The sequence below is a fragment of the Athene noctua genome, chromosome 2 (genome assembly GCF_965140245.1).
Source record: "Athene noctua chromosome 2, bAthNoc1.hap1.1, whole genome shotgun sequence".
Classification (NCBI taxonomy): domain Eukaryota; kingdom Metazoa; phylum Chordata; class Aves; order Strigiformes; family Strigidae; genus Athene; species Athene noctua.
In genome coordinates, this window is record NC_134038.1 from 105599220 (window position 1) to 105621815 (window position 22596).

General features: G+C 44.3%; 1 protein-coding gene across 1 annotated transcript; it reads right to left on the bottom strand.

Annotated features, from left to right (window-relative positions):
- Positions 1 to 6545: 6545 nt before the first annotated feature.
- Positions 6546 to 20146, bottom strand: IGFBP3 (insulin like growth factor binding protein 3). Its single transcript, XM_074899801.1, has 4 exons — positions 19756 to 20146; positions 15752 to 15981; positions 12991 to 13110; positions 6546 to 8298 (listed from the first exon to the last, which is right to left on the bottom strand). Exons 1-4 carry the CDS (start codon positions 20144 to 20146, stop codon positions 8173 to 8175), a joined length of 867 nt encoding a protein of 288 aa, XP_074755902.1. The 3' UTR covers positions 6546 to 8172.
- Positions 20147 to 22596: the final 2450 nt, after the last annotated feature.

Consider the following 22596-nt stretch of genomic DNA (forward strand, 5'->3'; position numbering starts at 1 on the left):
TTTTTGGCATGTGTCAGCTGGCAATCCTGGCTTCAGTATGTGCCTGCTGCAGTGATCCCACCTGCGCTGGCAAGACAAGCCTGGTGGGAATGAATGGGGAGACAGGGAAGGTGCCACAGGATGATCTTAACTGCTCAAGGTCACCTGGTGTGTGACTGGATGTGTAAAGGGGATGTACTGTTCCTTCACACCCTCTTGCACTCCTCCTACCCCACCTAAAAAAAAAAAAAAAAATGGTGAGAAGGTCTTAGGTAAGAATCTGTAATGTTTGGTTCACGTTGTCTGAGAACCCTACCTACCCAGTTTGTGCTTCTTCCTGCCTAAACCCTGCCAGGTTTGCTGCAGCAGGGTTTTTTCCAGCCATGCCTCCTCCTGCCCCTGGCCTACTGCCAGCTGCAAAATTCTCATAGCACAGAAATGAGGTCACTGCCCTCTGCACTTTATTTTCTACCCTCCTTTTCCCCTAGAGCTGTCCAAGACAACCTGCATTCACCTGGTGTTGGGCTCTGCTCATACTGAGTCAATTCTGCTCATCACTTTGGGATAGAGCAGAGACACATTCGTGTCAACTAGTGCTGGCAGGAGGCGAGGGGAGAGAAAGGAGAGAAAGAAAATGGGGTGGAGGGCAGCCAACACTAATACTGAAAGCTTATCAGCATCTCTGTCACTGCTCTACCATAAGAATACATGCTCTGCAAAGGCAAAACTTAGTCAGAGAACAGCCTTCTACAGACCCAACCCAAAACACGATCAAATATTGAGTGTGTGAAGATTTAGCCTTTTCCTTTCCAAAACCAATGTATTCCTTTGACCTTGCACTTGCTAATGAGTGTCACAAAATAAAAAGCAAACAGAAAGTGCATCACATATAGCTTGCTTTCCTCAAGGGGGAGAAAAGTGGGATGGAAAAGAATGGCACATGACAAAGGCTTGCTACAAGATTACTGTATTCCTTGAAAGTGCTCAGCTCCCATAGCCTCAGACACTACATGGGAGTCCCAACAGAATACTAAAACAGAACAGTTTTTTCCTGCAAAGTCAGAACCGAAGATGTTTGTGCTTTACCAGCAGTCTAGCAGCACTGACTCTGCAGAATTTGAAACGTTATTTTTCTACCCACATCACTGCCTTGCTATTGCACAATACCAATGTCTAATCCTTGTCCAAACCATAATAATAATAATAATAATAATAATAATAATAATCTGTAAAAAAAAAGATCCAAGTGACTCATTCCAAGCTAGACTCTCAGCCCATGCTGCACATTGAATGGACAAGTCCTATCTCTGTCTTTAGACAACACCTTTGAAGTGGGTCTACTTTTCCTTGGCTATCATTTCACTGATAAACCACTAGCCTAAACAGCCTCCCCAGGCTGCACTGACGACAGGTCTCAGGCTTTCTGTTTGCCAAGCCATTTTGTATTTACAGACCAATTATTTTATGCACTTGTTGTACATTGCATTAAGAATCTGACAGGGATTCAAACCGCACAGGAAAGTGGGGTATGAGCATCTTAACAAACACCTAATTGTGTTCAGTAAATTTGCCTTCTTTAAGACTTGGGTATATAGCGAGTAACAGTAGCAGAGTTGGGGCAAGTGGAGGGCTTCTTTTACTGACATGTCACCCTGTATTACTTAGTCACATTTAGGTCAAGGCAGAAGGGGACAAAGAAGGAGAGGATCTGCTGGGAGCACAGATGGTTAGTTCTGTATTACCAGAAAGTACCAAAACCAACAGCAATCAAGCAGGAGCCCAGACATACCAGTGCTTGCACTCTGAGTAATGAAAAGAGCTCTGATGATAGCTCTGTCAACAAACAAGGGCTTTATTTTATTTTCCCTCCTTTCCTCCTCCCTTGACCTACCTCCTTCCCCAGGGTGCAAAGTTCATCTGCAAGTAAGCTACTGTGAGGGCCCAGGGAGAGGGTGCTCATGGATGTTGAAATAAGGTCAAATGAACAAGTCCAAACTTATCCGTATCTTGGATATTTCGTTTTGCAAAAGTTTCTGCTCTCTTTTTCAGACTCTGTGTTGGATTATCACCTCTGAGTGGCACTATGGGCAGCCCAGCAGAGACAGGGGGATGCAGCGGAGGTCAGGGCTGCACACATGCTTGGCTCTTTGCTGCTTCCTTACAAACCACATTTTCCAGCGGGTCATTACTAGCCAGCGGGCACACCTATATCCCTGCTGCAGTTCTGCTGTGCAGAGCAAAGCTCAGGCAGTCTTCCTCCTTTCAGTCTCCTCAAACTGCTGTTAAACTAACAAAGAGGAGCCCATTTGTGCCTACACTGAGGTTTTAAATTGCATAATTATGCCAGTGGGGACGTGATTTTTTTCTCTCTCACTGATGATGCTTTGTAGTTCAACGGGCTGATGTGTAGATGCTGAGGTTCCTTGGAAAAGCATCTTAACGTGGGATGTCTCTGGAGGCCTAGAGCAAATGCTGGCTATCTTCTTTCCTATTTTCTCTTTGCCTGCAGCTTCTGTTTATTGTTACTTTGGCAGCTGAGCCCTCACCATTTAGCCCCAGCAAAGGAAAAGAAAAAAGAAAAGCAGCAACGTGTCAGTGGCAGCAGGGTGACAGCAGCTGTGGAAATGTATGGTAAGATCTGAGGTCTGAAGGTTGCATGTGGCACGCCTCTGATAATGCAATAATCAACTTTTTAAGCTCAGTCAGTTAGGTCTTTTTTACTGGGTGCAAGTTCTGTGATGCATAGCAGACATAGGAAACAAGCCTTCACCTTGAATATTCTCTGTGTGGCATAAGCAGGCAAAAATAGTCTCTGCTCTCCAGTTGGAGGGAGTGAGGGAAATGTACACGCAGCCTGGCTCTCATAAGCAAGTCCCTTCACTACCCCACTTTTGGAAGGTCTTACCACACGTGGTTGTGGGAAGGTGTCCTTCTCAATGACATTTTCTTCAGCTTCACAGATTTTTCTGGAGGAAATCTCAGCTGCTGTCTGCAGCAATAACTTTGCTGCCTTTCTTTCCTTCCCCACTCATGGAGAGAGCAGTGGGGTGAAATTAGCCATGACAGAAAGGCTCTTAAGGAATTTGGATAGGTCAGCAGAAGTGGAAAGCCAGGGTACATACTGCAGCAGGACACGCATTCTGCAAGGATAAACTGAGATTTGCAGCATTACCCTTTGCTTCTGCTAATACCTGGTCTCCAGTCTTTTTCAGCTGCAACTTTCAGCCTTGAAGTCATTTGCATTTTTTAACAGATGTACAAGGAGAAATCAAAATCAAAGGTTTTTACAATGGGATTTTCTCTATGGTGGTTTATATGCTTCTACAACTGCAAAATCTGAACTGGAAGAAATAATACATAAAGTGAAGAGTTTTAAAACTAAAACTTCTGGGGAACAATAAATTTGCACTACTTGCCATTTTAAGAGGAAATTTTCGTTTTTAGCACAACAAGATGTAGTGTCTTCTCAGTCAATGTAGACAATCCCATGCACTGGAACTCTAGACACCAAGCTACCACATCCTGACAGGTTCATAGGATCACATGATGGCTGAGGTTGGAAAGGACCTCTGGAGGTCACCTGATCCAACACCCTTTCTCAAGCAGGGCCACTTAGAGCCAGTTGCCCAAAACCAAGTCCAGGCAGCTTTTTAATATCTGCAGCATTGGAGACTCCAAGATTAAATACTTTTCAGTTGGAAGAAAATGCCCAGGTCCACCAAAATACTTCTAATGGCTTTAAACAGAATGAATTTTGCATACTTGCAGATGAAGGCAATACTGATACTGATCACAAAACGCTTGCCCTTGTAATACTCTGATACCTATATTGGATCTTGATTTTGGATCTCTCTGAAAAAAAAAAAAAGAGGGAGTAAGGGAAGAAAAATGAGTCCTTTCTAATACAGGAAGCAAGCATATTCTTCTGATAGAAATTAATAGGTGTGAAGATTTCCTCATGGTGCAGCAGGACCACATACAAAACAGTACCTATATAAACATTTTTTTTTGAATACTAATATGCTTTGGCATCCAGGAAAATTGCTCAGCACTTTTCATACTTTAAATATAATTCCTATTGCTAATATGTAAAATCTCTGTGGAGCCATCCTTGCAATACACAGTTTTAGAGAGTGACTAGAGATACCAAAAAATGATTTCCCCAAAGGTTTGTAAAACCATTCCTTAAATTTAGGGCTCAGTTTAATAAAGAATTATGCTGTGTTAGGCTTTCTATGGAATTTAGTCATAAAAAGTTCAGACTGTACTAAAAACTAATTAATTCTGTGGGTTTGGTATTCATTGAAGACTCCCTCCTCTGTGCACCAGTAGCTAACATTATGCCCTGAAGGGTGTGCATGCCAAAAAGGTGGAAAAGGATATTCTGAGCTCAAAAGACTATAGCACAGTAGGGTCCATTAAAAAAAGGAACTTTCTCAAATAGTTTGAAAGATAATAGAGCTGCCTGCAGGCAGCTTTAACTTGCATTCTGGTCAGTTATATGCAACTATTTATTACACTGGTTAAAATAAATACCACATCAATCTGGGCTACATATGGTACCCATGTAGCATCTAGAGATGAAATGCTCAAGAAGAATTTAGCAACTTTTGCAGTACATACATTAAGCTTTTGTAGTGTCTTCCGATGCAAGTATTTGACATGCATATAACCTTAGTGGCTACAAGGATTTTTCTGAGACTCCATAATGTTCACCCAGAGCACCTGGGATTCTTGAAAAAGCTTGTTCAAAATAAGAAAAAAGCTGACAAATGTTCACTTAAAAAAAAAATAAACCACCTGAGCTGAAGGCAGTGAAGCACCAGAACAGGAGGTATTTTTCCAATGCATTGACCAAAACCAAAGTCCTCCACTCATTACTGCTCTTAGCAGGAAGCATTTTTAATCTGTGCGTGGAGGGAGATTTTTCCCCTGAACTGATACTGACCCATGCATTTGCTTCATGCTGCCCACATTCTGTTGTTTGGATATTTGTTTGAATTGCAGCCTGGCTCACACAGCCACGAGAAAAAAATCTTAGATTTCTTGTCTATTGAATTGAACCCTTGTCTCATAGAAATAGGAATGTTAAAAAAAAAGACAAAAAAAACCCCAAAACCAAACACAACCAACCAAACACCACAGAAATAAAAAGCCAACGATTCTCCTCATTTTAAAATGTGATTTTTTTTTTTTTTTGGGGGGGGGGGGGAAATGCTATTTTGTATATCATATCAAGAGTGCCAGCTGCCAGGAACACCAGATAGACAACAGGAAGTATCCAATACTAGTGCAAGCAACTGTGCTCATCAAAATATCTAAAAGACAACTTCTGAAAACACGGAAGCTTTAAATTACAGGTGAGAATATTTTTTTCCCCTATTTATAGACAGTTTTTGTTTTAAAGACATATCTTGGAAGCAAAGTAACCAAACCGATTTGCACAACCATGCAAGTATTTTTTTTTTTCCTTAGAGTTTTATGTTTTCTGTTACTTACCAAAACCCATTAGTACCACTAAAGGAGCTGAATGCAATTTCTGAAGTAATTCATGTGGAAGATTGCTTGCTTGAATCCATTTGAGTTCCTTGAGATACAGGTTTTTTTTTAAAGTAACGATGGTGTTCTGCTCATATTAGAAATTACAGTATCACCTAAGGACTCAGCCAGCTTCCTCTACATTTCTTTCTTTTTAATGGTGGAGCAAAACATAAAAAAGCTTAAAAACTTGAGAGAATACACCAATGAGAAATACTGCCACAGGTTGTTAAAACATTTCTTGCACACTGCCAAAATGCTGCTTGCAAGGCAGCCATCTACCTTTTTTGGTGAGATGTTTTTTTTTTAGAAGACTGACGAGATAGCGATTAAAAAAAGGTGATAACTCACGTCCATGAATCCAACCCTTATTCTCATATCTATGGTTATGTGTCCAAATACTGGTGTGTATATAACTTTCTTCCCTCTGTGAAATTATTTGAAAGGAACTGGTTTACAACTTTTTTTTAAAAAAGGCCCAGCATTTATTTTTTTTTTTTGCCAACAAATCTTTGCAGGCATACATTTGCATTAGCAGTAAAAATATTGCAATGAATTTTCACCTTACAAAGCTTTCTGTAACCATCTGTCAGGAAACCTGCATTAGCCTGGAGTAAGCATCACTTCATGTATACTTTTTTCCTTACTCTAAGGTTAAAAAAATTCAGTTTTAACGATGATGTGACCTAATTTCATTAGATATAATAGAAATTAGGAGGATGTGAAGAATGCACAGGGTAAGGCTTTAAATTAGGGCGATCGGCTTTCTCGATCCTGGCAGGCTGCATACCCAAACCTTTCCATGTCAGAGTTTCAAGGCATTTGCCATTGCGGGAAGGAACAAGGGTAGTTGTAATTCATGGGCCGGGAAAGGAATGGGCTCCTTGGCCCCCCAGTCTCCCCTCCACCAGCACAACCCCTGTCCTCACAGGCTGGAAACCCACTGCCCTCAGTTCCCAACCCAACAGGAAATAACAGTGTTGATGGTTTTTTTCTACAGTGATATCAAACATTTATAGTGACACATATAAGAATATATTATATATTTATATAAATATATAAAATATTTATATAAAATATATAAATAAATACATATACAAAATATGGCATTACTTTCCAGAGATGTTACATTTCACAGGCCACCTTTCCTTATCCAGATTTCATTGTCATACAGAATTTGTCATGAAGTTCAGTAAACAATCAGCCTCAATGAAAAAAATATTGCCAAAGTCTTCCTGAATGTGAAAGCATCACATACCAGAACAAAACCAAATCACTTCTCTTCCAATTAAAAGGACATATAACATCATGGCAGACAATTGGTTTAAATATTTAAACCCAATGGTTCTTATTCTATGCTTAGATGCAGGCAAATAATTTCTACCAAAGTCAAAGCAAACAACAATTGTGTGTAGCGTAAATGAAGCACGTGGGTCTCAACACCCAGGTCCACAATCCCCCCATCTTGTCAGCATTGTTATAAACAGGAGTTCCTCATACAGCATATGTGCTTTGGTAGAATGTACCAAGACAACACAGAATAGATACAGCTTTTCAAAATAAATAAGCAAATAGAAAGGGTGGTACTGTGATGGCAATTTTTTGTCCACAAATATTCATTCTACATTAGTGTGAAGAGGAAATGGAGGAAATGTAAGCCCTGTTGCACAAACTGAAGCAAAGGACAGACAGAAGTATGCTTCACCAAGAGCTTCAGTGCAACTATTATCCTTTCCAGTGGCATAATTCAGTAATGGGTACATCAGAAATACCAATAAAATTTAAAAAAAATTAAATTTTTTTAAAAAAATATTATCTTGGTACTTGGAGTTACTTCAAACAAGAACTTAATATCTTCTGGAAACACTTCCTTTGCTCCACAAATTCATTTCTATTATCTAGAATAGGTCAGTGTGTATGCATATGGATCTATACATATTTGTAAATCATTCCATACCCTTACTTTCTCTTTGCATACAGAAGTATACACTAGAATTATTGTGTAGTATTTGGTATTCACATGTTACATTTAAATAAAGTTTATTAAAAAAAAATTATATTAAATACAGACTAACAGAATATTCATAATATATTTTACAGAAAAAAAATACCAATGTCTTTATTTTAGAAATACGTTTCTTTAAAAAGTTCTTTGAGATTTTTATAAAACTTTTTACCCGTGAAGATAAGTTTCCCATCAGACCTGTAAAAAAATGATTAACCTTTAAATCCTTGTGGGTTTGTTATTTTTCTTTAATACTCTTACAAGTTTACAATCTATAAATTCTTTAAAATAAAAAACCAATATCTTTCAGGATCAAATTGGTCACAGGCTGTTCTTTAAAAAGTCAGTGGAGATTCCCTGAATCCATTCTGAAGTGCCTTTTGTTTTTCTCTCTCTCTGGGTATCAATAGTGCAGGTTTACGTGGGAATTCAGAGCTCCCTGCATGTCTTGTAGGCAGCCCAACGCGTGTCGGTGGTGGGGCGCAGCTGCTGCAGCAGTGTTCGCGGAGGCTGCGACTCCCCATCCACCGTGGGAGGCAGAGGTCGGTACTCCACGCGCAACGCAGTCCACAGTGTTTGCCCAGCCCCTCCATGGTCTCTGTGAGGTCCGGTGGCCACGCACAGATGCCAGAAGAGCTGGCACCCAGCCCTCATTTGCTTTCCAAATTATAGCAGTGGACATCTCCTTTTCCCTTCCCATCATACCCAGGAAGCGGCTGTCCATATTTATCCACACACCAGCAGTAACCTCTCTTTCGGCCTTTGGATGGACGACACTATAACAGAATAAAAGATCCAGTTAGCATTATTTTTGTTTTCTTCACTCTTAGTGCCATGTAGCAGGGATTCCTGCTTATTTGAAAGCTACATTTCCATATCCTGGCCATATCTGACAGCATCAAACAGAATATTTATTACCACTATGAAGTACTGCAATAAAACATTACCTGCTCTGCCCATCAACCCCTTTGGGTCTAATTACTCCATAATAAAGCTGCTCCGAGAACTACCAGAAAACAGCCCTATGAACTACTCCCTATTATGTTAGGCAGCACAGCTGCGCCCTCTGAATACCAGGACTACTTACAACAGTACGGGCTGACAACTGGGACCCATCTTTGGAAAAGAAAGTAAACGCATTTGCTCTACGCTAAAGCACAGGTCTGGTGAAGACAGCCATTGCAGCAATAAACACCCTTGGCTTATATCTGTTCGCTGGAAGAATTTCAATACTGTAGTTAACATTTATTAACAGATACATAATCTTTCTGTAATGGAGTTATCACTTCAACAACTGCTAGGTGTACTAGAACTTTACCTCTGTATTTTCCTATAAATAAGGTTGATTATACACTATAGACTATAGGCTATAGTCTATAACCTATGCCAGCTTTAGAAGTGGCCTGGTGGAATTTGCTAGCAATCCTGACCAACCTGAATCTACCACAGCCAACGACACTGAACTTCTACAGAAATAGCAGTACAGTAAAAATGCATTATAAAGTCTAGCATGTACTAAGTAACTCAGGAACCCAAGGAACCAAGAATGGCAAAAAATAGACAAAAGGAGATGACATGCTGCAGGTTTAATTCATTATGCAGCCTTGGATGCAGTTATATACTGTGAACCTTTGGGGCCCTGCAAGGTTTTCACCCACTTGAAAGACACATGTCTCCGGGACACAGATTATCTCACTGGGCTGGCCACGGTCAACCTCATTGCCAAGACACAGCCTCCATGTCAGCCAGTTCTGAGATTTGGGACACAGGATTTGCTACAAGTGCTAACAGAGGTGGCTGTTTAGTCAGGACAGATTTACAAAGGAGGTGGTGACACAAATATACCTCACTTTTCAAAGACTGAGGCTTCATCTGTTGCATCACCAACATGAAGGAAGATAGGCTTGACTGAAGCCACTTACGGCCCTCAACACTGTAAAGGCTCTCATACAAGCAGAGAAAATGCTACCTCTGAGATCATACTCACAGCAGTTCCAGTATTTCAGCAGTTCAGGCTGGTACAAGTCAGGTAAACTTTGCCACTACGGCTCAAATGCTTGTTCTCCAGAGTCTAACAGGTATGTCCCCATCTCCTATGTCGGTAAGGCAGCAGCTCACAAAGCTAAATGTCCTTTCCATGTGCAGGTACAGAAGGAAACATGAAGCAAGTGTTGGGCTTCACCTGACCCTTTCTACACCTAGTTTAGCACCTCAGGCGCAAGGGTGGTTATTTTGAACAGAGCTGTGAATATGGGTCACTCCTGGGACAGTATGCACCAGCGCATTGGCCCCTGAGCCAACTAGTTTGTGGCAGCATGAAGTAGGGTAGACAGTCTTCACTAGGAACTTGTGAAAAAGAGATGGGAGCAGATCACGCATTAGACACAAATTTCTGAACAAGCTTCCATCTTGTTTGTTTTATTTTAGAGTAAATGAAGTAACGTTAACCACCGTAACTGCAAATTAATCTACCCTTGTGATGTATTTTAGAGTAACAATCCCAATGCACAAATAATACAATGCCTTCTCTCCCCTGAATTTGCAGTCCTTCTGCATTAGCCCGATACTAACTGACAGCAGCAGGGTGACAAGATCAAACTTAAACTACGTATCAGCTTATTTTAGGAGAGGGTGAAGAAGTTCAAACCTACTGAGAGCACAGCTACATTAGTAATTTGCTAAACTACGTGGTTAGCTGCATTTGAGTTCTACCTGTTTGGCTGGTCTTCTCTCCTAAATCTTTAAACTTAAAGTTCTACAACTTGTATTTATTGTCTCAGAAGCCTGACCAGGGCTTGCAGGTATTCTCCAGGATTTCTGTGAATTGCTGCTCAAAGTCCAGTGACATCAATGGGAAATTTTCCTTCATTTTGGTTGCAACTCTAGCGTAAGTGGTATTGATGACTTAGTGACTTAAATTCTTCATGCTCAAAACTGAGGACTTCAAAACCAGCAGCCTTTCCACAGTTTAAATTTTACAGAAAAGGAAACTGAGGCAGCAGTTCTTGAGTTGTTTTTCCCAAGACAGCAGGCACATATGGAGCCCGAATTAGAGCACAGGGCTTCTGGCTGCCAGCCTGATGCTCCAGCAATGAAACTACACTTCTGCTAGTAATAGCAACACAGCCTCCCCTTTTAGAAGTACTATATGAAGTAAGTTACACAACTCTTGCTGATTCATAAGCTTGCATCACTCTCAAAACAAATGATCAGTTAAAGTTATCTCATGTTGTTGAGAGGTTTTGCTTTTTACGGTTCCATAATCGATTTTTGGAATTAACTACAACGTGAAGTTAGTCTGCAGGAACACCTTCCCTACAAATAATAGGGGTTTTATTTCTTGTAGACAACCCATTTGGAAAACAGAACACTTAGATCATTCTGCAGCTGAAATAATGCTCTGTGAGGAAGCAATTTACCTTTTCCAATCTGTGATTTTGTACTACTTGCTCAGCCATGCTATGAATAGTAAAGTACTTCTGATTCAAAAGTGATGCTTTTATCCTGAAGCAGCTAGCTTGCATTCCCTGCAGAAGTGGTGGATAGTTCATACAGAAAAAATACAGCTATCTGTATCTTCTGAATTCTGTACTCCACATACATTTCAAGACTCTGCCCAGCTCTTCTGTATGACTTCCGAAGTCCAAAAAGCTGGAAAACTGCCCAAGCTGTGGAGCCAGTAATTACTTCTGATAGAAACCCCAGCTGCCAGCTTCCATGCCACCTGCCCCTCTCCCTTCCACAAAGAAGTGCCGCAGAGGCATTCGTGGGGCACAGCAAAGCATATGGTATCCCATTGAATTCCTGGTCATCCCAGAGGTCTCCGTGGAGCTACAACTGTGGTCTCCTGGAACAGACAGCAGACAGCACTGACATATACCGCGGGCCATTCTGGCTCCCGCCAAGCCCAGCTCTGTTTTCAGTGGAACGATGCCAACTCACATTTAGGTAAGTATCTGGCTCCAGTACACAAATATGGGGCAATTCTAGTAATTGCCCCATGTAATAATTCTAATTTCATCAAAACCTTTTTTTCCACGCTTGAGGCAGAAACGTGCCTGTATTAACCTATTCCACGTAAATACACCTATATACCACAGTTGAATAGTACAGCCTTACATGCGTGATTTATTAAGACAAAGAATTTTAAATTTTAATAGGTCTGATTTTAAAAAAGTTTATATATAAACACAAGGTGAGAAATATTTTCATGTTATACCCTGACAGGCTAATTTATGTTCTTAAAATTGTTTCACACATGCAAATTAATCCCTATGTTTTTTTCCTGAAAAGTCAATTTCTAGATATCCACAAATGTCTTGAAAAATAACTGCTTTCAACTTGACTGGAAGAGCTGGTGACCAGGAAGGCAGAATACAGTAACATGTGAAGTGTCTCTTGAACTGAGTTTTAATGCTTTCCAAGGTGATCATAATTTATCAGATTCCTACCATCACACCCCTATCTACATTATCATCCTAGGCAGTGGTTTTGGCAGCTGTTTCCAGAAATAAAAATGCCTAGCTCACACTCATTTTTTGATGGATTTACTGCCTATTTCTTACTAGCAGAGGCTGACTCATTGTAAATCCAAATGGGAGAGATAAGATGGTGCACAAACAAAATCCGTCCTTACAGAGGTTTGGCCCTGAGGAAAATCTTGACAGAAACTTCTGAATTCAGGAAATTTTGGAATTATATCAAGAAACACATTTGGAGGCAGGTCACTAACTAAACACTGGAATTAGATTGGATGTGCACACTACACAAAGAACCTGGCACATCTTGCACTTCCCCAAGTTCCTGAATGAGCTTCAAGGGCAGCACTGAATGGAGAATGCTGCCATAGCTCAACCTAACACAACTAAGGCACAAACACTTACAGTTTCGGTCTGCATTTATCAAGAATGATCACAACCCCTGAACCAAAGAGAGCTGAGACACCATCCTTGCTGCAAAGTAACTAATAGATGTATCACTTTCACGATAACAGGACCTGGATTTTGGAAGCAATCTGTGTAGCACATAAAGAACAGATACATACCTTTCTCAAATTGCTTTTAGCAATACGATCCAGTGCGGTTCTTCTAGGAACACTCAAGCAGTTATTTACAATTCAAAGCATTGATCTATTGCAGTCATATGGTAACTGCAACATTTAGCTCTGTGGGTTATTACAGAGGCACTGCTTTTTTTAAACCAAAGGGCATTAGTATCTAGGACACCAGCCAACCGACGTGTGATTAGGTATGAAGTTTCCCAAATGAATCTGTTGTCATGACCAACAGAAAATAAAAACACTGTCCCCACTTGGCAAGGTTCAGCACTATCAGATCAGGTCCTAAAACTGGAAATTAACTAGTCCCTCTGTAAAATGATACATAATGCACCTTGCTGGCAAGATCCTTCAGCAAAGATGCAGAGAAGGTGAAGTGCACTCACTGAAATGATTAAGACTCGGTACTTACTTGCTTTTTCTTGTAGAACCCCTTCTTGTCACAATTTGGAATATGAAAGCCCCTGGGACTCAAGACATTCAGGATCTTTAGGTGGTTTAAAGTGTCTTCCATTTCTCTACGACAGGGACCCTGTAATAATGTTTTAGAAAACATAAGTGAAACTTCATTCCCAAAAGTGGTCTTTCACGCAAGAGTTAATACATCTTTAAAAGGCAAGAACCACAAACCCAAATAAATCCACTAAAACAAAGGGATGGCTGGATATGTCGAAAGGCAAGACTATTCACAGATAAAATTATGACTTTCTGCTTTATTCAGTATAAACTGATTTCTAAAGACTGAAGGCCCTATGCTATGCTGAGGCACCGACTGGCATTTCCAGTTGAAATCCCAGCCACATATACCTACGGGAAGGCTTAACCAGTATGTAAAACAATCATATATAACATAACTTAGGTTTGGAAAAGCTGGCCTTGCATCAAGCAGGAAAAGAAGAAGGCAGGCAACTAGAAATACACCACTTGGTGGATTTTCCCTAATGCCATTTGATTTTTGTGATTCTGCTGGATTCAAAAGCTTAAATGAAATGGATATAATTGAAAACAAGTAGTTTGGCATAATGTATAGGTATATATAAAAATACTGCAACTTTGGACAACAATTCCAAATTTCAGCTGGGCTAAATGGATGCAGCCACGCAAAGGAATGGTTGCATACAACAGTCTCATTAGAGAAGTATGCCACTTTTTGCCTCACTTTCTCCACTGGCAAAAGGTGACAACAATGTAGTGAGGATCAGCTCTAGGACAATGAACCAAAAAGAAGTTCCATAAGCACTTTTAAGAGCATGTCTCAAATGCCAACTAATTATTTCTCACTGCAGCCCTTCAGGGCAGGGAGTATGGTGTTAGGATCCCCACTCTGTAGTCAGAAAACCAGAAGCGGAGGAGTTCACGTTTTGCCAGAGGCCAAGGCGGCAGTCAGTGTTAGCCATGGGATTCAAGAGTCACAGCCTACAAACTCAACTCTGTGCTTAGCTATGCTCCCATCCGGGCACATGACTGGCTTAGTCCATCAGCCCGCTTCTTCAGCAGAGACCTGAAAAAATTCCTTTGCATGGCTGCATGGGTTTAAAACATTTAAGTTGCTGTATCAACACAAAGACTCATTTGATGCAGTTTTTAATTAGTGAAGTAATGACACTTAATATTACCACTTGAAAGTAAAATAGTTTGCTCATGTAAAGTGCCTTTCATGTGAGTGTCTGAAAGCATAAAGGCTCCACAGTTCTACTGGAGTTTAAAATTGATTTTTTTGGTTAGCGAATACCTTCCTTGCTGATTTCATATGTTTTCTTTCAGTATCAATCTCACAAGCTCTAAACATGCGCTTTAAATTACTGCTCTTATTGGCAGTTCCTTAAAAAACCAAAACTGCTCAAACATGCTGACTGCAAATCACACACATTCAAACATTTGGTCCCAAGCTAGGCCTACAAAGAGATCAACGGCTTTCTTTTAATTATTATTTTGAAGCAGGCTTCCGAAGTCAGAGAGATCAATATCAAAAGCTAACAAGCAGGCACAAATACAAGGGCATTTGCTGACAAAGGCACCTGTCCCTGATGGACTGACATCTGATTCTTACAGACACCAGCAGCCTTGGTAAGTTGGTGCGCCTTTGCTCGCGGAGCCCAACTATCACATAAGTGAAGTGTTCATCTTAGCTAGTTAAGACCACAACCCTATTTCCTTAGAGCTATCGAAGTCCGGTTTTTCACCGTAGGCAGTTTGTTTCACGTTTTTGGGAGGAGGACATGCTGGAAGGCAGATACTGAAGTGTTTTTACGAGACCACCTGACATCCGTGACAAACTAAACACGCAGTTTCACCACCATTGCTGCATTAACTTGGAGGCCACGCTTTCTTCAGACACAACTTTCCACCTCACACAGCTTTCAAAACCTTCTCTTGCAGATGGAAAGCCATGTCTGATTTCAACAAAAGCGCTCTGATTAAATGCCAAAGTATATCCAGGCATCTGGCACAAGGACAACCACTGGGTTATCAGCCAGGATGTACAGGAAGCAGAATTATTCTCCCCTCAAGATTCACCACACTCCAGCTGCCCTGCAAATCCACTGGGGACAGTCAGTAGGAAGGAATGACAGCTCATGTGTCCAGGAGCCTTTGCATTTATGCAGCGGCACCAAGCAATGACTGCAAGTGGAGGTGCTGAACAGCACCTCACACAAACAATGACTGATAGGTCACCATCCTAACCCTGAACGCAGCTCAAGTTTATCTCCCTTGATTTGCGCTGTGGAGTGTGAACACGGTGTCACTACGCTGAATGTGAAACATCCTTTTTCCATTATTGCAACCCAATAATGCTGTTTGCAAGCACATTTAATGACACTATTAAACCTGTCCCAAGTCCACTCACACAAACGAGTGACAATTATGGGGGAAACAAGAACTTTCCATCTCTTAAGAAGTAACTTAGTGAAAACTACACTTGTATCAATGTAAATGTCATTGTGTTAGGCCTTCATGTTTTCTGAATGTGATCTGCTCTGGCCTGCTGATTGTCTGCATTTGCACATCCAATACTTTGACTGCTTAAAGAGCCAGAACACTCTGAGTGGCTACAATAGTTACCACCCTTTAGTTATTTAGTTTATTCACCCTGTTGTACACACAATATGCATGTGCATACACATGCACAGTCACATGCTGGGAAGTGCCTTTCCATTTACAAAAGTACTTACGTATTCAGTCTCTTGTTTGGATTCAGAAGAGAAATTCAGTGTATCTGTACTCTGCGAATCATACTCCACTTTATAGCGCTGCGTATTTTTGGCCTGCACTTTCCTGATGATGTCTATTTTGATGTGTGGTGGATGCGATTTGGAATCGGGCACCCTGTGAGGGTTTGGGATGGCCTGATTTTCGATGCTGCTGGCACTCCGGTCTTCTTCTTCTGAATCACTGGAGTTTCCTTCGAGAAGAACAAATACAGCAAAGGAACAATGTTAATCAACTGCCAGCTGTGCCGGGAAGAGCGATCAGCCACTAGACTAGTCCACGTGCTTCGTTTTCCTTTACAAAACTGCGATACAGAGACAGACGAACAGCTTCGCGCTCCGCATGCACCAGCCCCTCTGCGGCCAGGCGATGCCTTCTGCGCTCGCTGCCGGCAGCCACGCAAGGGACCCGCCGCCCCGCCCGTCCGTGAACACCGCAGGACGAGCCCCCTCCGCCCCCCGGCAAGCCACCGCCGCCCCGTTTCTCGCCCCGCCGCGGCCGCGGCCGTTCCTCCGGCCGGCGGGAGGGGGCAGCTCTGCGCCACCGCGGGAGCGGCCGCGGGAGCCCGCAGCAGCCCCACCGGCGCCGGGGGCGCGGAGCCTTCCCCTCCGCGGCCGCCGCTGACCCGCGGCTGATTTAATCAACTCCAGTCCGACGCGGCTGGCTCGGGTAACTTATGGGCTGCACTGTAACTCTTTGTCTTCCCCGGGAAGGTTTGGTTTTTTTTTGTTGGGTTTTTGTTTGTTGGGTTTTGGTTTTTTTTTAAATAAGAGGAGTTAATACAATAAATTCTACCATGCTGTTTCATGGTTCTAGTTAGCTATTTTTAACACTTTTTCTTAATCTTATTCTACATTCAGAACAGGACATGGAAAAAAAAATAGCACGTTTTTATTCTTCTGCTATTAAACTCTGAACCATTTCTAGGGTGTACAAAATACACTTTAAAGGTAACGGACAAAAAGGCTTCATTCTGTATCGGTGTCAAAGGAAAAACACCTGCTTTCACCAGGAGAAACACATTTATCCAAAATACTTCATAAGCCCAGTGTTCCTGTACCTTTTGAGGTATTTGTCTACACTGCGTTTCACCCCAAGACTCCTGTAGTCTAACTGCAACTGGCTGCATTTCCTCCAGGGAATTTTTCAAGTTTGGATATTCCTATCAGCCAAGTAGCTAAGTACCACTAGTTGCTGCCTTGGCTGCTGGCCACTTTTTTTTTTTTTTTTTTAAGGAAATCATACTGGGAGTACACAACGATAACTGATGTGCAGGGAACATCCTGGAAATCTGTATTAAAATTAAACTTGATGACTCACTGAGAAACCACAAAAGCCAAGAAATTCAGTGCTAAACCTGAAAGCCCATGTTCCCGTAGCCCATCAACTCCAAATATTTCAGCATAGGCAGTCCAGTTGCACTGCCAATACACAGGAACGGGGGAGGAATGTGAGGAGGAGGGATCTGAGTTAACATCTTGGTACCGGTGGTTTTAGTGTAGCCACTGCTGGCAATGGACATAATTGATCAGAAAATCCAACTCCCAGTGCAAATGGATTAAGGAAGTTTAAGTCTTAAGTCTAAATTTCCTGGCTTTTGTGGGTTTAACTCAGACTCTCAGCGGTATTTGAACATATTTTTGGTGGTTTAATGTCCTGTTTTTAAACAGTGGTATTTTTTTTCCACATTCTCAATGAAGTCTGCAAGAAATGACACAATAAAATGTTATAAACCTGAATCTCCTAAATATAAATACTATGCTAGTTTTTCTGCAATCAGTGTGCTTCATTAGTTTGCCTCCTCTACCAAAAATAAGTAGAAATATTCTTTATGTGCATTAAATAACTACCAGGCTGGTCATTTCATTTTAGATAGACCATCATGTTTCAATAGCACTTCTTACAGATTGATTTGGAACGGTTGTAATGCTGCATTTTAAACTGTAAAGCATATTTGATTAACTCGTTTTCACAAAACTTGGTGCTATGTTAGCTTTACGCTCTCCTAACAGAAACAAAGCTGCTATGACAGTTACTTGCTCTCTTTTACAAAGCAGATTAGAAGGGTTGCACATGCATCTTACTAGATAACACGTCCATGCCTAAAAAAACACTGATCTGGAAAGTAAATCAGTGGCCTACTACAGTTACTGTAAGAAGCTGCTGTAATGTACACCACTCCGTACTGATTTCTAGCACTCTCTGTAAACTAGGAGGGACCGAATGTGTAGCATGCGACGCTGGACCTAAGACGTGTGTAAGGGAGATGATGTGTACCGGGGCGTGTTGGGTTTAGAGCTGAAACTGGAGCGGTCCCCGTGAGGAGGTGAGCACTGTCACACAGGTTCAGCGCGCTTCTTCCTTCCTGCACCCCAGGTTTACAACCTTCACTTCTCAAAACGTGAACTGTAAGGGTCCTATTTTGCACTTTTTAAGGACTCAAAGCTCCCACTTATTTTAAAGTTGGAATTCTCCCTCAGCCAAGAATGCAGAAACAGGAACTCGGCATCTTGACCATTTAGGCTGAAAATGGAAAGATTTTCAGCAAAGTGCAGCTCTGTCTTCCCCTTTCTCCTTCTCTAACAGTCACTGATGAAAGCACAACCCCTCCATTAGAGGACACCAACTCTCAAGTATGGAGGAGAGGCCGCTCGTTTCTTATTCATGTGAAGGATGAACATGCAGAGCCAAGTTCATGTGATGAGGGAAGCTCCTCCATGTTCCAATGAGATTTAAAACTCCAGTGAGCACCTCTGAACTCTCATTCAAATTGTCACAGCTTGGGAGCAGCACATAAATCATTATAATAAGGCATCTCCTACTCTCATAGCAGCCAGTTAACTGGAGCACTGGTGCCTGGTGCCACTTCCTCAGCTAAGGAGAGGCCAGCCAAAAAGTCCCTGCAACCTAGCAGAAAAACTCCTGGCTTTTTAAAAATGCAAACAGTGGAAAGCCTTTTGACACACTTTTCTATTAAATAAATGTTAACATACTTTCTGTTGGTTAGCAAACAGTTTAATGAAATGTTTGCACAGAGGGACTGTGTCTTCTTGATCTGAATCCCAAGTTTCCCTGTCTTAAGTTTCCAAATGTGCATGCTAACAGAACTTGTTCCAACCGTCCCTTCCTCTTCAAACAAAACAAAACCCGCTCTGTGAACGTCTCATTTACAAGACATGTAAGAGGTACGGGAAAGCTTCGTTTGACCAAAGATTTATTTGCAGTGCAGGCAAAAAACCAACGTCCTCTTAAACACTGCTGTGCTAACTCTTTGTTTTGAACAACCACCTTCCCAGGCCAGGGGAATTATTTAACCCCTTTTTTTTTTTTTTTTTTTTTTTTCCCCCCCTGTGTTTAGCATTCCCCAGACTTAGTCACGCTGCAGCACAGGAGTTAGCCCACGCTCTCCAGCTTTCTTATACCCTCTTTCCAGGAACACTGGGGACAAATCGCGAGGATTTCGCCCTCTCTCCGTGCAGGCTCTGCAGCCTGGCAGCCCCACGCACCCGCAGAAGCAACATGCACACACACCCCCCACACCCCCGCCAACCCCCCGATTTTTAAGAAAAGAGCAGCTCTGCCTCTTTTGCGAGGAGCTACTTCTCAGCACGGGTGTCGAAGAGAGACACGCATAAATAAGGCGTAACAGGTAAATTTTCCCCTCCTCCGGCAATAAGCGACCGCAGCCTCGGCTCCGCGGCCGCCCGCGGACCCCCCGCGGCCCGGCAGCCGGCGGGCAGCGCCGGGCAGCGCACGAGGGGCCTTCCCGGAGGAGCGGCCCCGCCGCCTGCTGCGCGCAACTCGCTTTGTAACTTAAAACAAACAGCAGCCGAAAGCAAGGAAGCGGCGGGGGAGAGGGAGGGAGGGAGCGGAGAAGGAGAGGGAGAGGAGGGAGAGGCGAAGCGAGGCGAGGCGCCGCGCACGCACAGAACGGCCGGGCGCCCTCCGGCGCAGCGCAGCCCCTTACCTGCAGCGTGCGGTCCGGGCAGCAGGAAGGCCCGCAGCCTGCCGCCGCCCGTGGCGTTGGTGCAGAGCCCGCGGCCCTCCAGCAGCGCCTGCAGCGGCCGCGCCTCCTCCCGCCGCGGCTGGCAGCTCAGGCCGGCGCCGCAGCGCTCGGTGTAGATGCCGCAGGGCTGCCCGGCCCGCAGGGCGCAGGTGAGGCAGCAGCCGCAGCCGGGCTCCCGCACCCGCTCGGCGCAGTCGGGCTGCAGGGGCTTGCACTGCTGCAGCGCCCGCGCGTCGCAGGGCTCGCAGCGGACCACCGGCCCCGCCAGCGCCGCCGCCGCCGCCGCCCGCCGGACCAGCAGCGCCAGCGCCGCCGCCGCCACTGCCCACAGCACGCCGGGCCGCGGCACCATGGCAACCGGCGGAGGGGGGCGGCCGGGAGGCGCCCCCGCGCACCCCCGGCGGCCCAGCGGCCCGGGCAGAGCCCCCCGCCGGCGCGCACACGCCGCCGCGGGCGGTGGGGAGCGGAGCGATGCGGCGCGGAGCAGCGGGCGGGGGGCTGCGGGGAGAGGCGCCGGCCGCCGCCCGGGCCCCGACCGGCGCGGGGAGGCGGGCGGGCTGCGCTGCGCTGCCGGCACGCGCGCGCCGACCCTCTCTTCAGCCGCCTGCCCTTAAATCACATCGAGGTAGTAACAGCTCGCTGGCAACAAAGGCAACTTTCTCCTTCTTTCCCCCCCTCCCCTCCCTGCAGAGCGCCTGAATCACTTGGCTCGACACTAACTTTTTTTTTTTTTTGGCCACACACAACACTCGGGAAAAAAAAAAAAAATTACAAAATAAAACGCTTTGTAAAAGTAAAAAAAAAAAAAAAAGTAAAAAATATTTTTAAAAAGCCAAGCCCAGACGGTCTGAAGAAAACTTGGTCCAAAAACGCTTCAGAAAAGAAAGAAAAAGAGCGGAGGTGAGGGGGAGAAAAAAAATAGGGGGGAAAAAAATAAATTAAGAAAGCAAGGTTCCCTTCTTTTTTATTCTCTTTGCCGCCTGCCACTGCCTCCACTCCCCGTCACTCCGCGCCCATCTGTCCCCTCGGGCCGCCCGGGCCGCCCTATATAATGCCGCGGACGCCGCCCGCCCCGCGCCATGAATAACGAGCGGCGCGGCGCGGCGGGGAGCGCCCGCCCGCGCCAAATCCAGGTTTCGGTCACGGCGGGCTGTGAGGGCGGGGCGGGGCGGGGCGGGGGACCGGGGGGGTGTGGGGGGTGGGCTGCGGGCTCTTCTCAGAAATCAGCCGTCCAGGGTACGGCTGTGGGGAGGGGGGCACGTCGTGTGCCTTTTGTTTCATGAAAAAGTGGTTTGTGTGCGCGCGTGTGTGCGCGTTTCCTTGGCACCGGGAGAGGAGAGGCCGGCGGGGCTGGCGGACAGTGCCCTTTTTTGGAGTCCTGTCTGCGATCCCGCCTGCCCGGGGCCGCCAGCCCCGGCCGTGGCGGGGCCGGGCCGTCGCTCGCCCAGGCAGCCCCGCACGCCGGTCCGGGGCGCGCCGCGGGGCCGGCTCACGGCTCCCGAGCCCGCCGCGCCGCCCGGGGGGGCGGAGGGGGAGCGGCCGAGGCGCGCCCGCCGGTGCGCTGCCGCCGCACAGATGCCGCTCGCCGGCGCTGGCCTCGGTCCGTGCCGTGCCCCAGCCCCGCGCGTGTGCCTCCCCCAGCTTTTGGAAGTGTTTTCAGGACTCCTACAGCGCTTTCCCTCCGCCCGTAAGAAAACGGTTTGCATTGCAACGTCCTCGCAAATCTTGGGGGGGGGGGGGGGGGGGGGAACCCCAAACCAAACAACGAAACACACCAAAACTCTCCCAACTGTGAAATGCTACGTCGATTTTGCACAGTGGATGTGTTTGAATTCTGTTTGTAGCCACTGTTTGGCTTACTCTGCTCCCCCTGCTAACATGGTTTAGCTTTGATGGAGAAAATCTGAATTGGCAATACCAAAATTTGCGACCATCCTTTCTGAAGCTCTCCTGAGAGCTGATGCAGGAGGGAATGGTGAGGTGTGTACGTAGACGTGTATATGGTGTCTCAGCCATAGGAGCCTGCTTCTCATGCAAAATAAAACCAATAATACTCGGAGATACAGGTTTATACAAATATATTCTGCCGTGGGAATGATAAGAGCCGGACTGGACTACCGCTCTGTTTTCAACCCCTCCATCATTAACACTGTTACATCTCCTTCCAGTAATTCATCAGCTGTTCATGTGTCTGAAGACAAGTGGAAGAGTGGAGTATATTGTTCAAGGTACTGGTCGTGATATTGCGAATCTCGACAACTGCACTTTTTACAAACCAGATCTTTTTAGATAACTAGGATCAACTACTCTGTTTTCTCTCTTCTTTATTCAGTAATTGTACCTTTCAGATACTGTCTTCAAATGGGCATCATACGTAGGCAGGATAAAAAATATCTGGTTTTATGTGCGAAGAATATGGTGTAAGAGTAGAGACTTTTCCTTGGGAAAATAAAGATGTGTTGGAAGAAAGATCAGCCTTGCTTAATGCCCCGATGAGTGAGTGCACCAAGGCTTTTCAGCCTTCTTTTGTCCTCTTGCTCATTTTGTTAATTGACCAAAAGAGGTCGCAAGTTGTCCAGGATTGAATTAGACACTCAATAAATCTGTGCGAGCCCATCTACAAAGGAGGAATTGATCAGACACAATATACTGCATGTTTGGTTTCAGGATTGGGTTTTGGGTGGGTTTTTGTTTGGGGTTTTTTGAGACTATTGCAGGAAAGTTTGCTGTTACCTTTTCATTTTACTTTGGTTTTAATAATTTTCTAGGTGATGAAGTCTGAAAATCTTTGGGATTGTATTG

Bases quoted from the DNA above. Each gene is read 5' to 3' on its own strand.
- IGFBP3 (XM_074899801.1), bottom strand. From the start codon at position 20,146: ATGGTGCCGCGGCCCGGCGTGCTGTGGGCAGTGGCGGCGGCGGCGCTG. The intron at 13,111-15,751 runs GTAAGTACTTTT...ACATTATTACAG, and splicing joins CCAAACAAGAGACTGAATAC to GGTCCCTGTCGTAGAGAAAT. The intron at 8,299-12,990 runs GTAAGTACCGAG...ATTCTGTTATAG, and splicing joins GGTTCTACAAGAAAAAGCAA to TGTCGTCCATCCAAAGGCCG.